This window comes from Notolepis coatsorum (genome assembly GCF_963971535.1).
Source record: "Notolepis coatsorum genome assembly, chromosome: 13".
Classification (NCBI taxonomy): domain Eukaryota; kingdom Metazoa; phylum Chordata; class Actinopteri; order Aulopiformes; family Paralepididae; genus Notolepis; species Notolepis coatsorum.
Genome location: NC_140177.1, coordinates 59,590,596 through 59,613,952, shown reverse-complemented (window position 1 = coordinate 59,613,952; position 23,357 = coordinate 59,590,596). Strand labels below are relative to the sequence as shown.

Sequence of the window (23,357 nt, the reverse complement as noted above, 5' to 3'; positions counted from 1 at the left end):
CGGCTGCAGGGGGGTGGTTGTTGCTGACCAGCGTATAGCCCTTGATTTTGACCCTCCCACCTGGAAAGAGCCCACAGTTTCTGTCAAGGTTCCTCCAGGGAACACCCTCATCCTGGTCAGTCGTGTGTATCTCTCAAATCAATCACTCTGCCAGTTATGTCTACAGATCATCAGGCTCCTCTGCTGAAGAAGAGAAAAGTTGGGGGGGAGGGTAAATCAATGTGATAAATTAACTATATTCTTACTCTTTAACATTACACATTTACATTCAGTTCCTGGATTATTTATGTATTTGCTTCGCTTGCATAATAATAAAATACATAATCGAGCAGCATCTTAATTGAGACAACACGCAGGGGAAATCCCCCTGCGGATAGACATGATCTCAACACGTGTCGTACATAACAAGTAAACTCAAGAACAAGTATAATAGACATGGTCTCAAGTGCAACATCACATTGTGGAACCTCTGCTCGGTACGTGTTCCTCGGTGGGACTGCTTGGCACGCCGAGGTCCTCTCTCCTCAGTGCTGTGCCATCTCACAAATGTCGACAATGAGGGGCCTGTGTTCTACCTGGCAACCCCACAATGCACAGCCTTATTAAAGCTAAGCCCTCAAGCCCACTAAGACCGGGACACCGTGGGACAGACTGAGCTTAGCTTGTGTTTTGCTCTGTGTTACTCCCCTAATGAGATGAAAACAACAATTTGAAGTGCCACGGAAACACTTCAAATCCCTCCGTTTGTGTTGCTATCTGGTTTCGCATTGTGCACGTCTTGCCGATAAGCCCGTTTCTTAAGGTGCGATAAGTATCAAAGGGGAAGGGGCGGGGGGTAAGATAGAACATCGTTGTTTGCTTTTTTGACATGATGTTATGATTTGTTCCGCCTTTAGGATTACATCGTGGTAGTTGGTGATAGCAGTTACACCCCAGATCTCCTGAAAGCAAAACCTCTGGATAAGTCTGCAGACTTCATACAGCGTTGCCGTGGAGACGGGTTCTATATTGAGTAAGTATTCACTGTGTGGCACTGGCCTCTGCCACAGCAACCTAGACTTAGTAGTTTTAAGATTAGGTCTGTTTGTTATGCTTCTTTATTTTCTTGAGTTATCTAATGCTTGTTTTAACTCTCTGATGTGTTGTGTATATTCGTCTGTTGGCTCTCTGTGGAATCTCTTACCTCCAAAAGGTTCATCATGAAGAACACATTATCAGTACAGCACTTGTCTGTGTATTTGGTGCCCTCTAGTGGCAGGATTACGGCGATAGATATAACTGCTGTATATTTCTGTCCCTGCAGCCCCAGAACATCCTCCCAGTTTTGCAGAGACTCTGCCCGCTCTCTGGTAGCTGCCTACAATGACGGAGCCCCGCCCTGCGACTGTGACACGTCTGGTTCCACAGGGTCCACCTGTGATCCTATTGGAGGCCAATGTCCCTGCAGGGCTCATGTGATTGGACGGCAGTGTACAAAGTGTGCTACAGGATACTATGGCTTCCCCTACTGCAGATGTGAGTGGACACGTACTGTCACAATACAACTCCAACAGACCATGAAGAACCATGACAGCTTAGTCAGCCTTCTTGAGATACCAGACGTATGCCTAGAACGAACCAGAAGTGATAGTTTCTTCGCCCACAGAAAGTGGGGTATTTTCTGCAACAATGGAAAACATATTCAGAGTGGCCTCCACCACCAAGGAACCAAGAAATCACATAAAGTTTGCATGCAAAAAAAGAAAGCACACATGTGCAAAGAAAACACAGATACAGTACTGCTTGCGTCCAGCAGGCGCCACAGTTACACATTATGACTTTAACGTTTCACATGAGTGGTGTTTTCAAATGTAATAATCGAAAGTCTACATTTGAATGTTGTGTGCATTAATAGTTAAAGGCAATCAAAGTTGATGTATAGATTTCACACAAGGGATTTGGATTAATTATACCACGAAGGACTGTTTTCTGTATAAAGTTATTCGTCCGATGGCTTCTGTTTTTCCTTAATATGCATGCATGCATGCAGACATCATCCTCAGCCAACTTTTTACCATCACAAATATCACACCATCTCTAATCCCTTCTCCAAAGTCAGACTAGCCTAGCTTAGCACAAATGCATGGAAGCGGATACGGACCAGCTAGCCTAGCTCTTGGCCAAAAACACCTCTTCCAGAGTTTTAAGCTAGGCTAGTGGTCCGTATCCGCTTCTATTAAATTGTGCTGAGCTAGGCTAGCTTGCAGCTGGATAGCTTTCTACTGAACGCTCAGAGAGAAAATAAGTATCTATCTTCTCGTCCGACTCTGGAGAAGACGGTATAATGTCTCATAATCTCATAATGTCGGCGTGTTCCTTTAATTTATATCTAAAGTAGAGGTGGGCATAGATTACATTTTGTAATCTAGATTAATCTATCTGCAATCCTGGATTTAATCTAGATTAATCTAGATTAAAATGGCTCAAAAAAAATTAAGAAATCTGCCGAAGGCATTCAAAATATCTGTGTTCTACCCAAATAATGACCAGAAGTAAGTCCTTAATTTTTCTTTCCTCCTTACGTTTCTCAGGCCAGGTGGCCCATTACACCATGAGCCCATCTCCCGTTTCCAAAATGCATTACAGACTGTTTGAAAAAGCTGTTTTGCTATGATAATTGGTAATGAAATATCAAAATAATGTTCAATAAGATGTACTTGTGTTTAATAGGTTGTTTTATTCAGAAGTTAACACAAATAAATAATATTACCAGTACAGAACAGTACAGTATCTAGCACACTCTCAGAACAGAAAGAAGCATTTCAAACTTGAACTATGTGACATGGCTTGACTCAATCAGTCCAATCTCTATTTCTCCTTCTTCCACCAGTCACTCAGGCAGACCAGCTTGTTTTATGTAGCGGTGTCTACTTATAGTGCCTATAATATTTTTCCCGTTGGGTGCCAGACAGGGCCAAACCCTGCCAATGCAAATCAAATTACCTTTTTAATTGGGTAATTAGGCCTATAGCTCCGGCATAAGACTGTACCACATAAAGGTAGACAAATAATTTAATTAATAGTAGGCCTAGACTACTGAGCAAGCTAAATCATAGGTTAGTTTGCTCAAATGTAACAATCAATTACCTTTTCATAAATTCAAAAACCACTCAAGAGTCATGCTCAATTCAAAATCAAAATGTCCATGTATTGGATTAAATTCAAATCATAAGCAAACATTTCAATTTCGTTGTATACTGTGCAATGACAATTAAAAGTATATTCTATTCTATAAAACAAACAATTCATTTTCAGTCCAGCATGTGTGTTAAACTCCCATAAACCAGTCAGGTCACTCAATTCAGTTCAGTCCGTGGGGCAGCGGTGGCCTAAAGGTTAGAGAAGCAGGTTTGTGACCGGAAGGTTGCCGGTTCGATCCCCGGGACCGGCAGGAACACCAACCACTGAAGTGCCCTTGAGCAAGGCACTTAACCCCCAACTGCTCCAGTGGAGTTGCTCAGTGGCCAATGGTGTCAACTGTGGTTGTACTGGGCAGCTCCCAGGTGTGAATGGAACTGTGTGAATGTGAAGCAGGGCGTTCCTGAAAAAGAGCATCTGTGCTCAACGAACCTACCCTGGGTAAATAAAGGTTAAATAAAAAAGTAATTTTTTTTTTTAGATTAATGGCGTCAATTATATTATCGCGCAATACTAGTCTCGCGTTAACGCCGTTAACGGCCCAGCTCTAATCTAAAGTCTTTCCCCAGCGTGCGAGTGCGGCCGGCGGCTGTGTGACGACGTGACAGGCAGGTGCATCTGCCCCCCACAGACCATCAAGCCGTCCTGCGACGTGTGTGAGAGTCAGACCTTCAGCTACCATCCACTACTGGGTTGTGAGGGCTGTGACTGCTCCCCCAATGGAATCAAGCCTAACGCAGGACCCAACTGTGACAGCGATTCCGGACAGTGCACGTGAGTAGACCTCAGTCTGGGAGAAAACGCACTAGACAATATGTGTACAGTATGATTGGGGTTAATGAATTATATCTTTTTATAGGTTGATGAATAAAACCATCTGTATCACATACAGTTTAGGTCTGTCCTCGACAAAATAAAATATTGTCCACTAACGGAGGATTATGTCAGATAATTGAATAATCTGATTGACAGGGAAATTTACCAACATACTCTCTTTCTCTTTCTAACACACAGGCATAAACACACCATCTCCCCCTCTCTCTGTCTCTCTATCACACACACACACACACACACACACACACACACACACACACACACACACACACACACACACACACACACACACACACACACACACACACACACACACACACACACACACACACACACACACACACACACGCACACAATCGCATACACATATAGCCTTCACTCCCAGACATATCTACACACACTATACCCCCTTCTCGCTCTCTTCTCTCTACACTTAACTGTCATCTTGTACACACACAGCTTTCTCATTGTATCTATACTCTCTCTTTCTAACACACACACACACACACGCACGTACACACACACACACACACACACACACACACACACACACACACACACACACACACACACACACACACACACACACACACACACACACACACATATCTTTACGTTATTCCAAATCCTATCTATCTCTACATCATTATCCGGATGTCTCTGTACATCATATCTATAATTCATATTATGTACGACTGTACGTCAATGCTCCACAGTTTTTCTACTCTCCTATATAAATACTTTTGGCCATAATACATGCTCTAGTAGTGAGTGTAAAAAAAGGTCCCCTGTCTTATAAATGGCCTTTTCCAGTGTTTAGCATTGTTTTCTAGCAATGAGGGTTTGTATCAATGGGGTCTGAGTCTCTAATTCTCATTTTGGCGGATTGCTCAAATTCAGTTGAGACAATATCCTCCCCCAGTGAACTAAGCCATTCTGATTTGACTCGCTATCCTACGCAAGGAGCTGATCTCCATAAACAACGCCCCCTCTATGGTTGTAGCGCACTCAACAACAGAGTGAGTGGAAATACTGACACTTTCTCAAACGGGTTGACGTGGCACGGGTGCCGACAGAGAGAGCAGAGAACGAGCAAGCGAGAGAGAGGGAGAGAGAGAGACAGAGAGGGAGAGAGAGAGAGAGAGAGAGAGAGAGAGAGAGAGAGAGAGGGACACGGAGCACCCCACACACACTCCCGACCGTGCGCGCAGGGAAACACACACGCAGTCGGGAGCACTCACATATCACTGTCAACCTGCTGCAAAATATCATTGCACACGCTCCCACGCGCGCGCCCGTATTCCGATCCGTGCAATAATATTCACAGGGGTATATATTGTCATTTGAAACAAGTTACCAATGCATTGTCCCGTGGGATTATGCCCCCTGCGGCGAAATTAATTAGTATCCCTCAATCTCTCTATGTCTCTCTCTGTCTGCCAGTGCAGACTGTGGGTGACTGTCAGTTTTGCGAGTATGGGCGGAGCCCAGCCCAAAATAGCTTGAAATCTTAAAGTGGAAAAATGCTTGATTAGAGTACTTGATTAGAAATACAAAACAATGATTTTAATTTTTTTTAAACCTTACAGATGTGTTCCATAGACTCACAGGAATTGTGTAACATTGCCCAAATAGTGAAAGGCATAGCAAAACATGGGACCTTTAACAATACAAGTCAAGGTCTGGAGGATGTTTTGACTAATATCAGTTCTGAGTGTAGGTGAATATACAATGTGCTGGTCAAAAGTCAAGAAAGGAGTAGAACATCTGAGGGATTTAATTTAAAGCAGGAGAGCGGCCAATGGTGAAGTTTGGGTTTGATAAGAGCGTTACTTCATTTATGAGTCTGTGGCTGAATGTGCTTCTCATCTTGGCTAGCTCCTCATATAGGGGGTGGGGGGGGGGGGGGGTTCTCTAGGATAGCGGCCAGCTTCCTTCTCATCCTCCTCTATGCCACGGTGCCACCACCTCTAGTTTGACCAGCTCGACTCCCACCACGGAGCTAGCCTTCCTCACCAGCTTGTTCAGTTTGGAGCCATCATAATATAGATTAAAACCAACCGACAGTGAAGTAGTTGACTGATTGACTAAATGCGGGCAGTCCTGCTAGTGTTCATTTTAAAGCAAAAAATAGAGGTTGTTCACAAATAATACGAGTCCATGTCTTTTACATTCTTGCAGCTGCAAGCCCAGGATCGGCGGGCGGCAGTGTGACCGTTGCGCCGCAGGTTTCTATCGCTTCCCTGAATGTGTGCCTTGTAACTGTATCCAGGGAGGGGTCACTCCTAACGTGTGCGACCCGGACACAGGGAAGTGCCTCTGCAAGGTAGCCTCATATGAACAGTATTCCTTGCTTCATAAAACCACTGTTCTGTGCATTTCTTGTTTGTCTATTCCTCTGGCACTCCTCTGAGCACTTGATATGTTTTTTCCTTTTTTATATATACAAAAAAAAACAATTAGCACTGTATACATTATATTATAGTATACAGTTTTTATTTTCATAAATCAAGTCACTAAAAGTAAACACAAATAATAAGCACTTCTCTAATATGATGTTGCTGCTGCTGCAGAGGAACGTGGAGGGGGTCCGCTGTGACGCCTGTCGGGACAGTTCCTTCCACTTCGACCCCTCCAACCCTAAAGGCTGCACCAGTTGCTTCTGCTTTGGAGCCAGCAACCAGTGTCAGAGCTCCAGCAAGCGCAGGGGGAAGGTGCGTGTGCTTCCATGCATGTCCATGAGTTCCTGCAGAGTGCATGCATGTCCATGAGTTCCTGCAGAAACGCAGTGCCTGCAGAGCTGAGCGGGTGACTGTGGTGCACAAAGTACAAGTCTTTTACAAGTCCACCCAAAGTGCATTCAGAAGCAGTTCAAAGAAAACGGTGTGCCTGTGTTATTATAACTATACACTGTAAAAAATAAATAATAATAATTCACAGGAAATTCACTGTATTATTTTACAGATTACCTTTGTTTTTCTACTTTAAGTATAAATACCATAAAAATACAGTAAATTACCTTTTATCAAAATATTAACCATTAAAGAAAGGTTGTGATCTGTAAATGTATTTGATTTTACTGTAATTTGACAGTAAGTATTTGGAAACCATTGATGCCAGACATTTACCGTTTTCTTGCAGCTTTTTTTCTTACAGTGATACAATCAGTGTTTTCTGTTACCAGAGCAGTTAACAGCACAGGCCCAAACATTTATCTGATATTGTAGTTTATATTACATTCCACAACACCATGTAATAGGTGCATACAGTTCTCCATATCTTCCCTATGGTTAGTTTGTGGAGATGCATGGCTGTTCTATGCAGTTCAGTCTCCTTGTCTTCTCTGTGGTTAGTTTGTGGAGAGGTCAGTCTGTTTTATACAGTTATTTTATTATGTCCATATCTTCTCCCATGGATAGTTTATGGAGATGTGAGTCTGTTGTTCTATACAGTTCTTAGCCACTTGAGTTAATGTTGACATGTTCCTTTAAGATGATTCATAACATTGATAGTATCTCATTGACTGCCACGCTGTTTTCCCATCTTTACTCAATGGCGCCAGTGTTATTGACCATTTTTGCGATGTTTACGGAACCAACGTGTTCTGTATTATACTGTAGCTATGGAGACAATAATATGGCTCATTTGACAGGCATTGTTTATAGTCCAACACTGACAAACCAGTTAATTTCTACATACTTTAGTTTGTGCGCTATTCCACGCTAAACATCGCCCCTAATCCAGTATTTTTTTCTAGATCGCGAGATATGACGTGTTATATGCATATGCCCAAATCGTTCGGGTTGCTCGCCTGAAACCTATATTATTTCCAAATCAAAGGTATATACCATATATAGATGTTTCTTCACAAAATCATCAATGGGGGGGGGGGGGTCGTTTACCTCGAAGCTGCGATCGTTACCAAAAGCATGTTTTAGGTTTGGTAAAAACGACACTGATCAATACAAAAGCATGTTTTAGGTTCGGTCAAATAAACCTAAAATAGACCTTACCTTTGTCAGAAGGTACTCCAAAATGAATAATTCCATCGCGATCGCAATTACTCGTGTCCATTGGGCATGGCTATCATACGGGAAACAATAGGTTTCAGGCGATCAAATCTCCGACAGATTGCTGTGTTCTGATTCACTAAGAGGGGGAGGGGTTCCTGCAGCCAGATGCATAGAGAGAGAGAGTCCCAGAGACTAGAGACCCAGTTCATAAGGTAGGCGATACTGCCACCTGGCGGGATTAGATCGTCATTGCAATTTTAACGTAGGCAGCGGTGCCAGGGAGACACAGGCAGGTCCGCACGAGTGTTTAGAATGGAGAAATCGGAAAAAATATCAAAGGATCTAAAAGCGAGAAAACTCGTTTTTGGCGCTGAGCGGTTGGATTTGAAACACGAGAATACTCGTTTTTGGCACAGAAAGAGTCTCTTCTTAAGCCCAAATCGGCCCGGTACCAGTACGAGATTTATTTCATGTCACAAATAGATCAATACAGTCCGTATTAAGTGATGTTGCGTTTTCTTTTTCAAATGTAGCCAAGAGTAAAGACCCTAACCCTATCAAAACAGCAGTCAAACTGTATATATTCAGCACTAAGTTTGTTTACCGATTTTAAGGGTTATTAGCGAAATATGAGCCTAAGTAGTCCTAAGAAAGAGGAGACCCAGGGCTTTTGATGGACGTCTTAAATTTCATAAAACTACACTACCCAGCTCACACCAGTCGCTGACAACGGAAGTCCAACCATTTTTCTCTTAGATATATTGACGTGATTTTCGTGTTTATATCTCACGGGTCGAACAAACCTCAACATTATTGCCATAAAATACAACGTATATTGTTTCTTTACCTTTCTGTGAACGTCTAGAAAAAAAGGCGTTGCAATCCGGTAAAAAATGGCGGAGCTATGGACATTATACAAAAGTAACTGTACTTACAGTAGATTTCATTCATGGTCTTTGCTGCCCTGTATCGGGCGCTTGATGGTACTAAATCCAGATTTAACTCTGCCATTGGAAAGAGGAGATTTGGCCCGATCCATAGATGTATGACTTGGCCATAATAAGGTAATTTATAGGCCTGATATTCTATATCCTATATGCATATTTCAAATTGCATGTGTCCGGATGGCAAAATTCAGTACTGTATCTACACAAAACCCTGTAAATCATCTGCCATTTGTTAATTTGCTTAGATTTTTTTGTACACTTGATCTCAAGAAGATGCTGAATGAGCTCAGTGGCTCTTTTTTCACTTTTGGTCAATGTTAGCATGGTGTTATTCACCGTCAAAAATGACACTGGGAATACATTCCCTGAGGTCCATAGATGTCCCTAGATACCAAGAAGATGCAAATGGACTTTATAGAAGAGGAACAATATTCCATTTAGTTGGGTATGTACTTTTAGGTGAATTCTCTGAAAATATGGCTAGGGCTTAAGAGGTTAATGTCCATATCCTCTCTATGGATAGTTATGAGATGTAAATATGTTCTATATAGTTCTTAATGTACATACCTTCTCTATGGATAGTTTGGTCAGATGTAATTCTGTTCTATACAGCTCTTAATGTCCATATATTCTCTATGGATAGTTTAGTGAGATGTAATTCTGTTCTATACAGTTCTTAATGTCCATATCTTCTCTATGGATAGTTTGGTCAGATGTAATTCTGTTCTATGCAGTTCATACTGTCAATATCGTCTCTATTGATAATTATGTGAGATGCAAGTCTGTTCTATACAGTTCTTAATGTCCATATCTTCTCTATGGATAGTTTGGTGAGATGCATGGCTGGCGGCTGGAGAAGATAGATCAGGAGGAGGTGCCCTCTGTTCTGAACACAGCCAGTAACACGGTGGTAGCAGACACCCAGGAGCTGCCTGCTGCTGTCCAGGTTCTCCACTGGGTGGCGCCACCCTCCTACCTGGGAGACAGGGTGAGTGGTTGATGGGATCACTAGTGGATAACTGTATTTCAGAGCAGCAGCTGGAGAAATGACTGTTGCATGTTTTAACGGGTAATGATGTTGCTGATTGGCTCATTCGAGCTATAGGGGTTACAAACAGGAAACCCCTATAGCTACATCCATGACTCATATGATGCCAGTGTTAAACTGTGGGTCTGGAACCAAAATGGGTTGTTGGCTTGATTCCTTCAATTGAGCAGAATACTAGTATGTTTTAATGAGTCTGATTCCAGAAGCAAGACTAAATCTTTATGCAATTAGGGACCGGTGCTCAAAACGTTTATGAACCCATTGTCTAGTCAAATGTAAGACATTTTAGACTTGCTATTTTCCAGTGGTTCCAACTGTCCCTTATCTAGCACTATATTGACCTATCTCAAGCTCCTCCCTCTTTTTTGATCCTCCAGTCACAACGGTTGCTTCCCTTGGACAAAGGAGCAACAGTTTTGATTGGAGGATCAAGAAAAGAGGGTGGGATTTGAGATAGGTCAATTGACTGACGCCAGTGCTATCTCTCTCTTTTTCTCAGGTATCATCCTATGGAGGTTTCCTGACATATCAGGCTAAGTCTTTTGGCATTCCCAGCGAGGGCATGAGGCTGATGGACAGAAGGCCTGACGTCCTGCTCACTGTACGTGCAGTAGAGTCACACAGTGCTACAAGGCATCTCTCTTTCCAACTATGTCTCTTAGTCAAATTCTCATGTTTGAATTGGACCAATGTTCTTTCTCTGTTTGGATGAATGACCTCCAGGGCCAGGACATGACCCTGGTCCACCAGGCTCCACAGACCCCCTCTCCAGACCGATTATATCAGGGCAGAGTGCAACTTGTGGAGGTAAAATTGATATCATTCTCCCTTTACCGCTATATATTCCAAAATCTTAAAGATGAAAAAAAGTGAAATCATATCATAGCAGCCCTTATTCAATATCAGTATGAAACTCCTTGTAATATTATTTATTTGATAAATACTATAACCTCATATAAGCTATTGCACATGTGATTCATCTCTTGATTTTCTTCTGAAATGTTCCCCAACATTATTACTTGGCGGTGTCCATGTACAGTAATCCCCTCCCACTAACTCCCCTATTGTGTGCACAGGGGAACTGGCGCCACGTCGGCACCAACAGGCCCGTGTCCCGAGAAGAGCTGATGATGGTTCTGGCGGGTCTGGAGGGCATGAGGATCCGAGCCCTCTACTTCACCCAGAGTCAGCGGCTCAGTCTGGGGGAGGTGGGCCTGGAGTCTGCCCTCAACGCGGGAGCTGGGGGGCCCGCCAGCACCGTGGAGGAGTGTGCCTGCCCCCCGCGCTACAGCGGAGACTCCTGCCAGGTGAGGAGACCTGAGAGGGCCTCAAACCCGCTCCCTTCCTAGCTTTGATTCATATTCCTAGGTCCAGACATTTCTTGAAGGAATGGGATACTTGTAACAAGGTTTAGATACATCCTCGAAGAGTGTTATTATGTTACACCTATAGGCAGTGGTGGAAAGTATTTCTACTCAAGTACTGTACTACATTTTGAGGTACTTGGGTGTTTTCATTTTAGGTAAATTTGTACTTTTACTCCATTACATTTCAAAGGAAATATTGTACTTTGTACTCCACTACATTTATCTGAAGACATCAGTTACTAGTTACCGGTACTTTGAAGAAAAATATTTCACATAGGAAACGTGGCAAACATAGATTATGTTCTTTCAAATTTGAAGCCTGTCAACTTGAAGAGGACGTAATCAGACATAACGATAGGTTATGTAGATAACCTAGTTATATTAGCATTGGCTGAGCGTCCCGCTCTGAGCCTTACGAGATACCTCCTATCTCCTGGGATACCTAATGTATCTCCCACGAATAAAAACACATGCACCCCACCTGTATGGGGCCCCGCCCCTTATGGTGGCACAGCCCATATAACCATGACTCTGGTCATGACACACCCTTCCTCGCCAAAACCCGTCCCAGGAAAAGATCCCTCAAGAGGGAACTCAGGGCCGCGCAGAGCGGGACGCTCAGCCAATGCTAATATAACTAGGTTATCTACATAACCTATCGTTATATATCGCATTTGCTTTCGCGTCCCGCTCTGAGCCTTACGAGATAATGGGGAAGAGCGGGCGCGAGACCCGACAGATGTACCCCCTGAGGACCCGTAAGCCCACATCAAGGGGTGCGGGGAGCCCTGTCACCCCATCCTTCCTAACGAAGGGGGGGCGCAGTCAACTCCACCTGAATGCGAACAAGAGGGAACTAGAACCCCTTGAACACACCGTACAGGCGGAACCACGTGTGACTCAACACACTGTGGCCCATACCCATACACTCCTGCTACCCGACCAAAGGACGGGAAGCAGGAAAGGCCACAGACCCCAGAACCGCCTGGGAGACAGAACCCCCGGTCATGTCCATGAGGTAAAACCTTACAAAGGGGCCCGGTGAGGACCATGAAGCCGCAGCACAGATGTCCTCCACCGAGGCCCCACCCAGGAGAGCGGCAGAGGCAGCCACCCCACGAGTGGAGTGCGCCCTGACGCCCCCAGGGGGATCCTGCCCAGCCAACGTGTAGCAGAGGGCAATACCCTCACACAACCAATGGGACAGGCGCTGCTTCGACAGTGCCTTACCAGCACGAGCCCCACCGTAACAGACAAAAAGCTGGTCGGTAACCCTGAAGTCCTGAGTACGGCTGAGGTAAAACCCCAAAGCACGGACTGGACATGACAGGTGAAGGCCCGCATCTAACTCACTAGTGTGAGGAGGAGGACGAAAAGCCTGAACCACAATATCCCGGGAGCGGAAGGAACTCCGGATATTCTTAGGCACGAAAGCAGGATTAGGTCGCAGAGTGGCACCGCAATCGGTCCGAAAAGACAGGCACTCTGGACGTACCGAGAGAGCACAGAGCTCACCCACGCGTTTAGCGGAAGTGACAGCCAGTAGGAACGCGGTCTTGAAAGACAGCTGTCCCAACGGCGCCTGCTCGAGCGGCTCAAACGGGGCCAAGGACAACCGACCGAGGACCAATTGAAGATCCCAAGTCGGAGCCAAGGAGCGTTGCACCGGCTTAACGCGTCGAGCGCCAAGCAGGAAACGCTTCACAAGAGGGTGGCTGAACAAAACAGTCCCCTCAAAACCCTCATGATAGGAGGATATAGCTGCCGCATATACCCTCACTGTCGAAGCCGACAGCCTACCAAGAAGAGACTGGAGATAACCCAGAACAGCATCCAGGGGGCAGGAGACTGGGTCCCAGCCCCCCCCCCCTTACACCACTCTTGGAACGCACGCCACCTGCCCGCGTAAACCGCGACAGTGGAGGGAGCATGCGCACACCGGATGGTATCAACCACCGCGGGATCCATCCTCTCCAGACTCACCCTCCCACCAGCCACACCACCAGGCGTTGACCCAACACCGGAGGCTGGACAAGCACTCCGTTGTGCTGCGAGAGGGCCGTCGCTGACCACGGAATGACCCAAGGAGGAGCGACCAGAAGCTGGATTAAGACCGGGAACCACACTGACGTGCCCCGGTCCGGCGCGACCAGGATCACCGTCCTGCGCTCCCTCCGTATCCGCTCCAACAGCTGACTCAACAGCTGTACAGGAGGGAAGGCGTACAGAAGACCGGGCGGCCACGGAAAGGTCGAGAAGGCATCCACCCCCAAGGGGGGATGATCCGCTCGACTGAGCGAGAACCACAAGGGGCACTTGTGAGAACGTCGGCACGCAAACAGATCTACAGAGGCCTCCCCGAACCGATCCCAGATCTGTCTGACTATGTCGGGGCGGAGTTCCCACTCGTCGCGACGAGGACCGCCCCGAGACATTATATCCGCCGCCACATTTTCCGTACCAGGAAAGTGGAGCGCCCGCAGACTGCGCAGCCTGCGGGATGCCCATAGCAACAGTTCGCGCGCCACCCGGAGCAGGCGGGCGGAACGAGTCCCACCCTGCCTGTTGATATACGCCGCCGCCGTCACATTGTCCGTCCTGACCAAAACGTGTTTGCCTACCACCAGGTGGCCGAGCCGTTTGAGGACCAGGAGGACCGCCTTCAACTCCAACACATTGATATGCAGGACAGCTGGGTCGGCATGACCCGTCCAGCTGCCCCCCACTGCATGGGTCCGAAACGCCCCTCCCCAACCTGTGAGAGAGGCGTCGGTGAAAACCGTGACGTGGGAGCCACTGCTTCCCATGGGGACCCCAGCGGAGAGGATACCCAGCCTCCCCCAGTGGGCGAGATCCCCCCATATCGACAAAGGAACCGTCAACCGTCTCCCTTTGCCCCACACCGGATCTATTCTCAAAGAGAGAAACCACCTCTGTATCCGCCTCATAAAGAGGAGGCCAAGAGGAACCACCGTGTGGGCCGCCGACATAAGGCCCAGCAGACGCATCACCTGCAGCGCCGTAACCGTCCCTCCCAGACGGAAACCCCCGCGCGCGTGACGGAGATCCCCCCGACGCTGCTCCGAGAGGGTCGCAAGCATGGGCTTCGACCTCAATGTCAAGCCCAAGTACTCCACCTGTTGACTGGGAAGAGGGGTACTCTTCTTCCAATTCACAGCAAAACCCAGGCTGGTGAGGAATTCCACCACCAGTCGAGTATGAGACCTGGCAACCTCCTCTGAACGGCTGAGGAGCAGAATGTCATCGAGATAGAACAGGACTCGTATCCCCCGACGACGTAAAGGCCCCAGAGCAGCCGCCACGCACTTGGTGAATGTGCGGGGAGCCAGAGAATAACCGAACGGCATTCTGTGGTACTCGTACGCTACGCCCTGAAACAGGAACCGTAGGAACTTCCTGTGAGGAGGGAAAATGGGTATGTGAAAATACGCATCCTTCAGGTCTATGGAGGTGAACCAGTCCCCCCTCCTGACAGCAAGCAGAAGGAGTCGGACGGTCAACATCCTGAACGGTCTCACTACAATCAACCGATTGAACATGGACAGATTCAGTATAGGTCTGACCCCCCCAGTTTTCTTGGGCACCAGAAAATAACGGGAGTAGACGCCTGACATTGCGTCCTCTCTCGGGACCACAACGACGGCCTGCTTCGCCAACAGAGATTGGATCTCGTCGGCCAGGGCTGTCACTGCGCCCGACCCTAACAATAGGGTCGGCACCAAACCTGAGAACGGAGGATGGGGCCGCGCAAACTGCAAAACCAGCCCCGCCTCTAACGTTCTCCTCATCCACCGATTCAAAGGGCATTCCCGTCGCCATATGTGAATATAATCCCACAGCGCCCCCGCCGTCAACTGACGCTGGGCCGCAAGGAACAGCAGATAATTGGCCCGGTCCCCCCCGTCGTGCAAAGCACCCAAGGGGGGACCCCGACAGAAAGGGCCGGTTTGATACGGGAGGAGCGGTCATCAAACTTGTGGACACACACTCACCCCCTGAACACCCCTCCAGCACACGCTGAGGAGTCGTTCCGCAGCCAGACACGCAAGGCCTGAGGACCCCATGGGCTCCTACACGCCGAAGCCCTGCAGTGATATTGCTACCACTCAAATCACGCCTGCCTCTCCTTTGCAGACCACTGCCGGTTTGACGGGAGTGGGAGGCAACAGCGCGATACCCCGCCTGGCGAGGGCGAAGCCGGGGTAACCCCTGCTGAGCATTCAACAGAAGAGGCACCGAGTCCCCCTGCTGACCACTGGAGCTAGTGGCAGCTGTAACACCAGGTTCCACCCACCCACAACCTGCGGTGTAGGAACCACGCGACGACGGAACATTCTCACGGACAGACCCAGGCTCAGCCATCAACTGGGTGTCAGCCCCTGTCTCCATGAGAAGTGAAGAATGGGGCCGCATACGCTTCAATGAAGGTTCGCGGCCCGCAGCCAAAGGAGAACACTCAGAGCCCCGCTTCTGGGGATACCAGAGAGAGGACTGAACGGGGAGCGGGCTGCTCGCGGCAAAATGACGACGGGTTGGTTTACCAAACCCGAAATCACCCAAAATGGCCGATCCCTCGGCCGCCAAGACTGTCGGCCTTGCGATACCCTGTCGATTCTCCAACCAGGGCACCACTGGCGGGGGAAACATGGCCGCCTGTTGAGGATCTCGCCACAGTCGTTGACGAGACCGTGCTCCCACCCCTGGCTGCACAGCGTGAGGCGGTGTAGGACCCGAATCAATAACCGCCTGCGCCTCCACAGAACGCCCAAAAAGACTATCTGTGGAAAAAGGAGTCGTGAGGAGAGAAAACCTATCCTCTTCCCCAAGAGGAGACTGCTCCAACCAAACATGCCTAACAACCAAAGTCGATAGCATCCGAATCCTCCCCGCAGTTATAGCTTGCGACTGAGTCAAGATCTCTATAACACCACAAACATGAATCATGTTCATAGTGTCGATTGGACCCAAAGACCTACAACCCGACGCCATCTTGGATAGGAAAGTAGCCAGCTGAGCCAAAACACTGGCCGCCGCTAAATGCCATCCTGCAGCAGTATACCACTCATTCGTCCATACTGCCACCCTCCGAGCCGACATGCTATCAAGCAACGGCCGGGCGGAACGTCGTTCATCCCCGCCTGGGCACAAAAAAGAAGCTACCTCGCTACTTAGCCAAGGTACCCCCGGGCTGCACCCCGTCGTCAGCCCCTTCACCCGCAAAAAAGGTAAATAGAGCTCAGCGAACCCCCCCACACCCACCACCGACTGACCTTCATCAATGAAGCTGGCAAGAGGAGGGAAAAGCGGTATCCCGCGGCGGGGATTATTAGACATTCCAGCGTCAACATCAGCGTTAGCAGAAGAAGCAGTAGTAGCATTAGCGTTAACAGCATGTTCCAGGATCGCCAGGACATCGCCCACTACAGTGGAACGATCGCCAAGCCGCCCCGGCCCTGGTGCCGAAACATACTCCACAGCACGACCAACACCGACATTGATGCCTACTGACACAGACCTCACCTTTGTACAAGCCGACCCGTTAGCCAAACCTTGTACGCTGCCCCTCGGTCCGTCGCCGTCAGCCGAGGAACCACCAGCACAGGTCTCATGTGTCGCCGAAACAAGCTCCGGAGAATCCAGGGAAAAACAACTCTCCGGTAAGCCCTCAACATTACGAATCTTCCTTAATCTTTTCATTCCGCTAGTCTCGTATGGTGCACGCATCCAATACGCTGGGACGAAAATAGAGGAAGGGTGTGTCATGACCAGAGTCATGGTTATATGGGCTGTGCCACCATAAGGGGCGGGGCCCCATACAGGTGGGGTGCATGTGTTTTTATTCGTGGGAGATACATTAGGTATCCCAGGAGATAGGAGGTATCTCGTAAGGCTCAGAGCGGGACGCGAAAGCAAATGCGATATATAACTGGACTACATACCAATTTAACATAAAGTCAATGGTTTGAGGGTTGAATGCTCCCAAGCACTTGAATACACAATCATCACATAGAATGCATACTTTTACTTTAAATAATAATAATAATAATAATAATAATAATAATAATAATAATAATAATAATAATAATAATAATAATAATAATAATAATAATAATACAAAATGTGCAGCTCAAAGTGCTTTACAACAGAAAAAGACAGGCATAAAATGAGCACATAAAGTGCAGACATATAAAATCACAGTTTTTCACATTAGGATCTAACATCCCAATAGGCCACCTTGTTTATGGTTTGATTCAGTTTTAAAAAGACAATAATAAAAAGAATAAGATAGAATAGGCAGAGTAAAATAGTGCAATAGTGCAGTGCAATCAAATAGTAGAATATAATAGACATAAAATGAGCACATACAGTGCAATAAAATAGTTCTGGATTACTGTTTAACAGTTTAAAGTTGTCTTTACCTTGTTTTTTTTCCGTATTTATTTATTTATTAACACAGAGTTAAACAAAAGTTAAAAATAAATTAATAAATACATAATAACCATATTGTGAAGGAGAAGTTAACACTTTGATCGCCAGGCTTAAATTCATAATTTACCATCCTCCGCCAGCCCTATTTAATATGGAGAAGTTCCCCTTCTTTGCAGGGCTATAACTTTTTAAATTGTATTGCTAAATTGACATTACTATGGCCCATTCAACGTCCTATATCTATTGTTCAGGGTGTAGCAACGTTATACTTTTTCATTCACATATTCATACTAAAATACGGTCTAAAGTATAAGTATGTTTTTATCGTTTTCTGCAGCTTTCTCCAGAACGTGATTTATAGCCCCAAATGCATTATATTGATGATGAAATACAGTTTGATAGGAATCTGCGCGAGATAAAAAATTTCAAATGGACGTGCTTCTAGAAGTTACTACTGATCATTTGATGTTGACCGGATGGGGGGGGGGGTCGTTTATAATTCCGTGGCCAACGTTAGATGATTCATCTAGTGTGGGTGATATGATCATTAGAGCAGTTAGTATCGAACACGTTAAAAAAAAAAAAAAGGAATCTTACCGTAGCTTCCTCATAGCGTTGGGCGATGAGCGTGGAACAGAAATATTCCTATTATGGGATGTAGAAATATGCGATCCATTTCCAGGTTGTATAATAGTATATACGTCCAAATCATGTTGTTTATCGAGTTATTGGTAACGGATTGCTATCTGTTGTGTCTAGCTCGAGTCCTGGGACTATTACCGAGTGATCAAACCGAATTGAAATGAGCACCAGCTTCCATTTCCTGTTTCCGCTTTGGGCGATCCGCCGATCGGCCACCAGATGGCGCTCTTGAACCGTTGGAGAGTTGAGAGGGGATCAACAGTACATCTCAAGTCTCCGGGGGAGAAATATGATTTCGATCACAGATTTTTGAAATATTGATATCAAAGACGTGGTACGGCGTCTTTGGCAGAATGAGCATGGCGAGGAAAGACGTCCTACGGCGTTTTTGGCGACCATAGTGTTAAAAGCCTAGAGGCTTATCGAGAACTTCCCCTGTTTTGTCAAATCAAAAACATACAAAAATATACATATTATTTAAAAAATACCAGTAATACATTAAAAAAATATGTGTTAAGTACACAAACATAGATACACACAGTACATACATGCATATACTGTATACTGCGTACATAATAAAACATAACCACCCACCCACCTGCCTACAAACCTACCCACCCACATAACCAAATGCATACCTATATGTATGACCTATTTATCTATCTACTACTTTTGGATATGAGAATTTTTTTTGTAGTTTACTTTAAAAATAAGCAGAGATGGAGATTTCCTCAGCATAGGATAAGCTGCATTCCAAAGATTGGACCCTCTATAACCCCCACCCACCCAACCACCTCCAATGTACAGCCCCCCCCACCTACCCAACCTCCTCCAATGTACAGTTTCTACGTCAAATGTATATACTCTCTTTTCTGGACTCTTTTCGTATCACAAACAGTACTGTATTTGCAAATCTGGTATGTCATAAATGTATAGATGTAGCAGTACTGTCTATCTGTATGTCATGTATGTCATATATGTTATGATGAATTGAAAATGGGGGACCCTGATGTAAACGAGACGAAAGTCTTTCTCTGGTCTGCATCCCCCTAACAATTGTATGTATTGAGCTGTACTGTACTGTACCCATTCTGCAATCTGTTAATAAAGTTTTCAATCAATCAATCAATCACTGAGAACTGCCTAAGTGAAGTACCACAATAAGGTATATGCAGGTCCCTGGACTGACGTGTAACATTATGAATGAACATCCAAAATAAAAGAAAGAAAACTATTAAAACCATTTGGTAGATTGTGATGATCATAAATGCATTTGTACACAAATATACATATCTGTAAAGAATTTACCTCAGACACAGTCAGAATGTTTAGTTTCTTGAAAAGATGAGCAGATGGTTCAAATCGATCTGAGAGGATTGCCAGTCTAACACATATTTTATTTTATTTTTTTCACTTTTTCTCTGCTTTTTCTATTTTTCTCCCATCCCAATTACCCGCTGTGCCAATTCTCCCCTCCCCTGTCTTGAACGTTGCTCGCATATGCCCCCCACTGGCCGGTTGTAGGGAGGATAGAAGCCTTGCATCACGTGTCCCCTCCGATACACGAGGAGGCAGCCTGTCACATATTTTCACCTGCCAGCGCGGACTCTCATTGGCGAGGTGTAACGTGTGGGAGGCTCACACTACCCTCGCCATTTCCTGTCTCTGCTGTGCAGGCGTCCCCAACCGACCTGTAGGAGTCGCTGTCCACAACGTCCAGATTACCACCCATCGACTTCCACCCGCTAACTCTGCCAATTGAGTTAGTATGACGACTGGCCCAAGCCGGAGGCAACGCCGACAGCCGGAGTCGAACCCGGTGTCTCTTGCGTTGGTGACGAGCGCAATGTCCGCTGTGCCACCCAGCTGCTCCAGTGTAACAAATCTTGAGATGAATGAGTGCTAGCCCATATTATGTTACAATAAGATATGTAAGGAAAGATCAGACTATAATACAGGATTAAAAAACTACTTCTATTTATCAATGAACACACATTCCTAATTATACCTACTGACTTCATTGCTTTTTTACAAACATGATCAATGTGTTTTTTCCAATTGAGTTTATCATCAACTAAGATCCCTAAAAACTTTGTTGAAGTTACTTGTTTGATTTCGGTGTCACTGATTAATAGCTTTGCCTCCTTTTTTAATAACTTTTACTTTTATTACAAAATACAATCAAATTAGATGTTTCTACATTTAACGATAGCTTATTAGTCTGGAACCAATCTGAGACACAAGATAAACCATCATTGGCTTCCCTAATTAATACTGCAAAATTATCATATGCCATTATAATGTTTGGTATCCACAGTTTAAAACCTGATAGTCTTCCCTCTTGTTTGATACCCACTTTAGCCCTTCAAACCTCCCACTCAGGGCAAACTTCCCTCTCAGGGCACAGTTCCCTCTCTCAGGGCGCAGTTCTAGGTCTGGGTCCCCTACACAGTTTTTTTTTAATCAAATTCATTTTCTTTTCTTTATTTTCTTTTACATGGAACATAAAACATGACAACACACAATACAATAATAATAATAATAATAATAATAATAATAATAATAATAATAATAATAATAATAATAATAATAATAATAATAATAATAATAATAATAATAATAATAATAATAATAATAATAACAGTACTTTACAGGACAATAATAGTAATAACAATAATGACAATAGAAATAACAAAAATAATAAATACAGAACATAAAAAACGAAATCAAATTATTATCACAGACACCACAAAAGGCATTTCCTTCCCCACTCCCACCCCCTCCCCCCACCCCACGACCCCTCGTTTTGGTATGGCAAATTAATATATATTTTTTTTATAAAACATTTATTTACATTTTTTATTAAACATTTTAAATTTGAATGTTGATTTAGAATTCGAATGTCAACATTATGAACGAAGCTTCGAAGCTTCTAACTATTCGGTACAGCCCTAGCATGTTTTGATATAGTCAATTATCAAAAAAAAATCTTTTCTTTTTTTACTTACATTTTTATTTGCAGTTTTTGATTTTTAAACAACAGACAGTACATTTCGACAAATAAAATTATAAAGACATAATATCAAAAATTAAAACACAAAAGATTAACAAAAATGAGAAAAGAAAAAGGGTAACATGGGTCCATTCTATTTTTACATTGTTTATTTACATTCAAATTTCTTTTCTTGTTTTCTTTTCATTCTTCTGTGATGTCGTTTCTTTTCTACCTACCTATATTCCTCCCACTTTTCCTATTCTGACAAAAATGTCTCCTCTTGTAGCCTCAGCATATGTGTGATTCTCTCCATTTCCTGTATCCACTCTATTATCTCTGTCCATTGTTCCTTCGTCGGTGCTTCTACTCTGTACCACAGTTTAATTATCTCACTTTTACTAGGTGACTAACTCAAATATGCCACCAAAAAAAGGAAAATGGACATACAGAAGTTTTTTAGTCAAAGGGCAGCAGAGAAAAGTGATATTTGCATCCTCCACCAAATGTGACGAACCTGTGGTGATCAGGCTCGCCACGGTTCAAATACAAACTAATTCGAATGTCCACACAAGAGCAATTTCAATCAATACAAGTATTTATTGAATTCAGTGCAGAATCCAGAGGGCAAAAGAATGGTTGTGATTCAATCCGAGGGTCAAAAACACAAAAAAGGGATTGTTCACAATTCGAGGTAGTCGTCCAGTCCAGGGTCAGTACACAAGGGGGTATCTCAGCCAGTCCAGGGTCCAGTACACAAAGAACACCTACTCGCCTTTAGCTTTCCTATTACTACCTCTCACATTCACAACTCCGAATACACAATCTCTCTCTCTCTCTCTCTCTCTCTCTCTCTCTCTCTCTCTCTCTCTCTCTCTCTCTCTCTCTCTCTCTCTCTCTCTCTCTCTCTCTCTCTCTCTCTCTCTCTCTCAATACAACAACTCCAACCTCACCTCCTCTCAACTTACTCCTCTCTAACCTAGTGGTTATGCAGTGTGTGGGACTGGGTGTGGACTAATGATGTGCAGGTGTGTTCTATCAGTACTAATCAGCTACCTAATTGACTCTACGCCTTCCGTGGCAGAAGTATCTCCCATCCTTCACATATCCATGGGAGGGGGGAGGAGATCTGTCACTGTATGTATGTATGTATGTATGTATGTATGTATGTATGTATGTATGTATGTATGTATGTATGTATGTATGTATGTATGTATGTATGTATGTATGTATGTATGTATGTATGTATGTATGTATGTATGTATGTACACAGTACATTTTGCAGAGTAAATTTTACTCAAACTGAGTCCATTTGAGCCCAAGTGAGTACAATTTTACTCAGTTTGAGTAAAATGTACTCAGTTTGAGTAATATTTACTCAGAGAAATATACTATGTATGTATGTATGTATGTATGTATGTATGTATGTATGTATGTATGTATGTATGTATGTATGTATGTATGTATGTATGTATGTATGTATGTATGTATGTATGTATGTATGTATGTATGTATGTATGTATGTATGTACGTATGTGTATTTGTATATTTATACACATAACCTAACTTTATTATAATTGAGAAATACAAACGGAAATACAATTCCATTCATTAATATCAAACACGGCAACAAACCCTCCCAGGAAGGGTTGTCATAGCTGTTGCCTAGTAGCCAAATATTCCACTACCGCCTGTATATCCCGCGGTAGATGAGGGATTAGGAAAGGTACTAGGGGACCTGAGAGAAGGGGAAAGTGGGGGTGGATTAGGAAGAGTCTATCAAGCATGAGACGTGGATGGAGACGACATCTGAGGGGTGGAGGTGAGGAGGCGCTGACAGTCCCTCCTCATACTTTGGGGCCGTCCTGACACGCCCGAACAGAGGAG

General features: G+C 44.8%; 1 protein-coding gene across 2 annotated transcripts in view; it reads left to right on the top strand.

Moving 5' to 3' along the window:
* LOC311238789 (laminin subunit alpha-3) overlaps window positions 1-23,357 on the top strand; it is a 110,592-nt gene that overhangs the window by 50,557 nt on the left and 36,678 nt on the right. For both annotated transcript variants that reach the window (XM_084326985.1, XM_084326986.1), the window contains exons 13-22: window positions 1-115; window positions 897-1,012; window positions 1,304-1,515; window positions 3,747-3,951; window positions 6,193-6,337; window positions 6,585-6,725; window positions 9,798-9,959; window positions 10,519-10,620; window positions 10,743-10,826; window positions 11,096-11,326. The exon at window positions 1-115 is cut by the window's left edge and continues 34 nt beyond it. In XM_084326985.1, coding sequence (XP_084183111.1) covers window positions 1-115; window positions 897-1,012; window positions 1,304-1,515; window positions 3,747-3,951; window positions 6,193-6,337; window positions 6,585-6,725; window positions 9,798-9,959; window positions 10,519-10,620; window positions 10,743-10,826; window positions 11,096-11,326 — 1,513 coding nt within the window. The remainder of the gene's footprint in view (window positions 116-896; window positions 1,013-1,303; window positions 1,516-3,746; window positions 3,952-6,192; window positions 6,338-6,584; window positions 6,726-9,797; window positions 9,960-10,518; window positions 10,621-10,742; window positions 10,827-11,095; window positions 11,327-23,357) is intronic.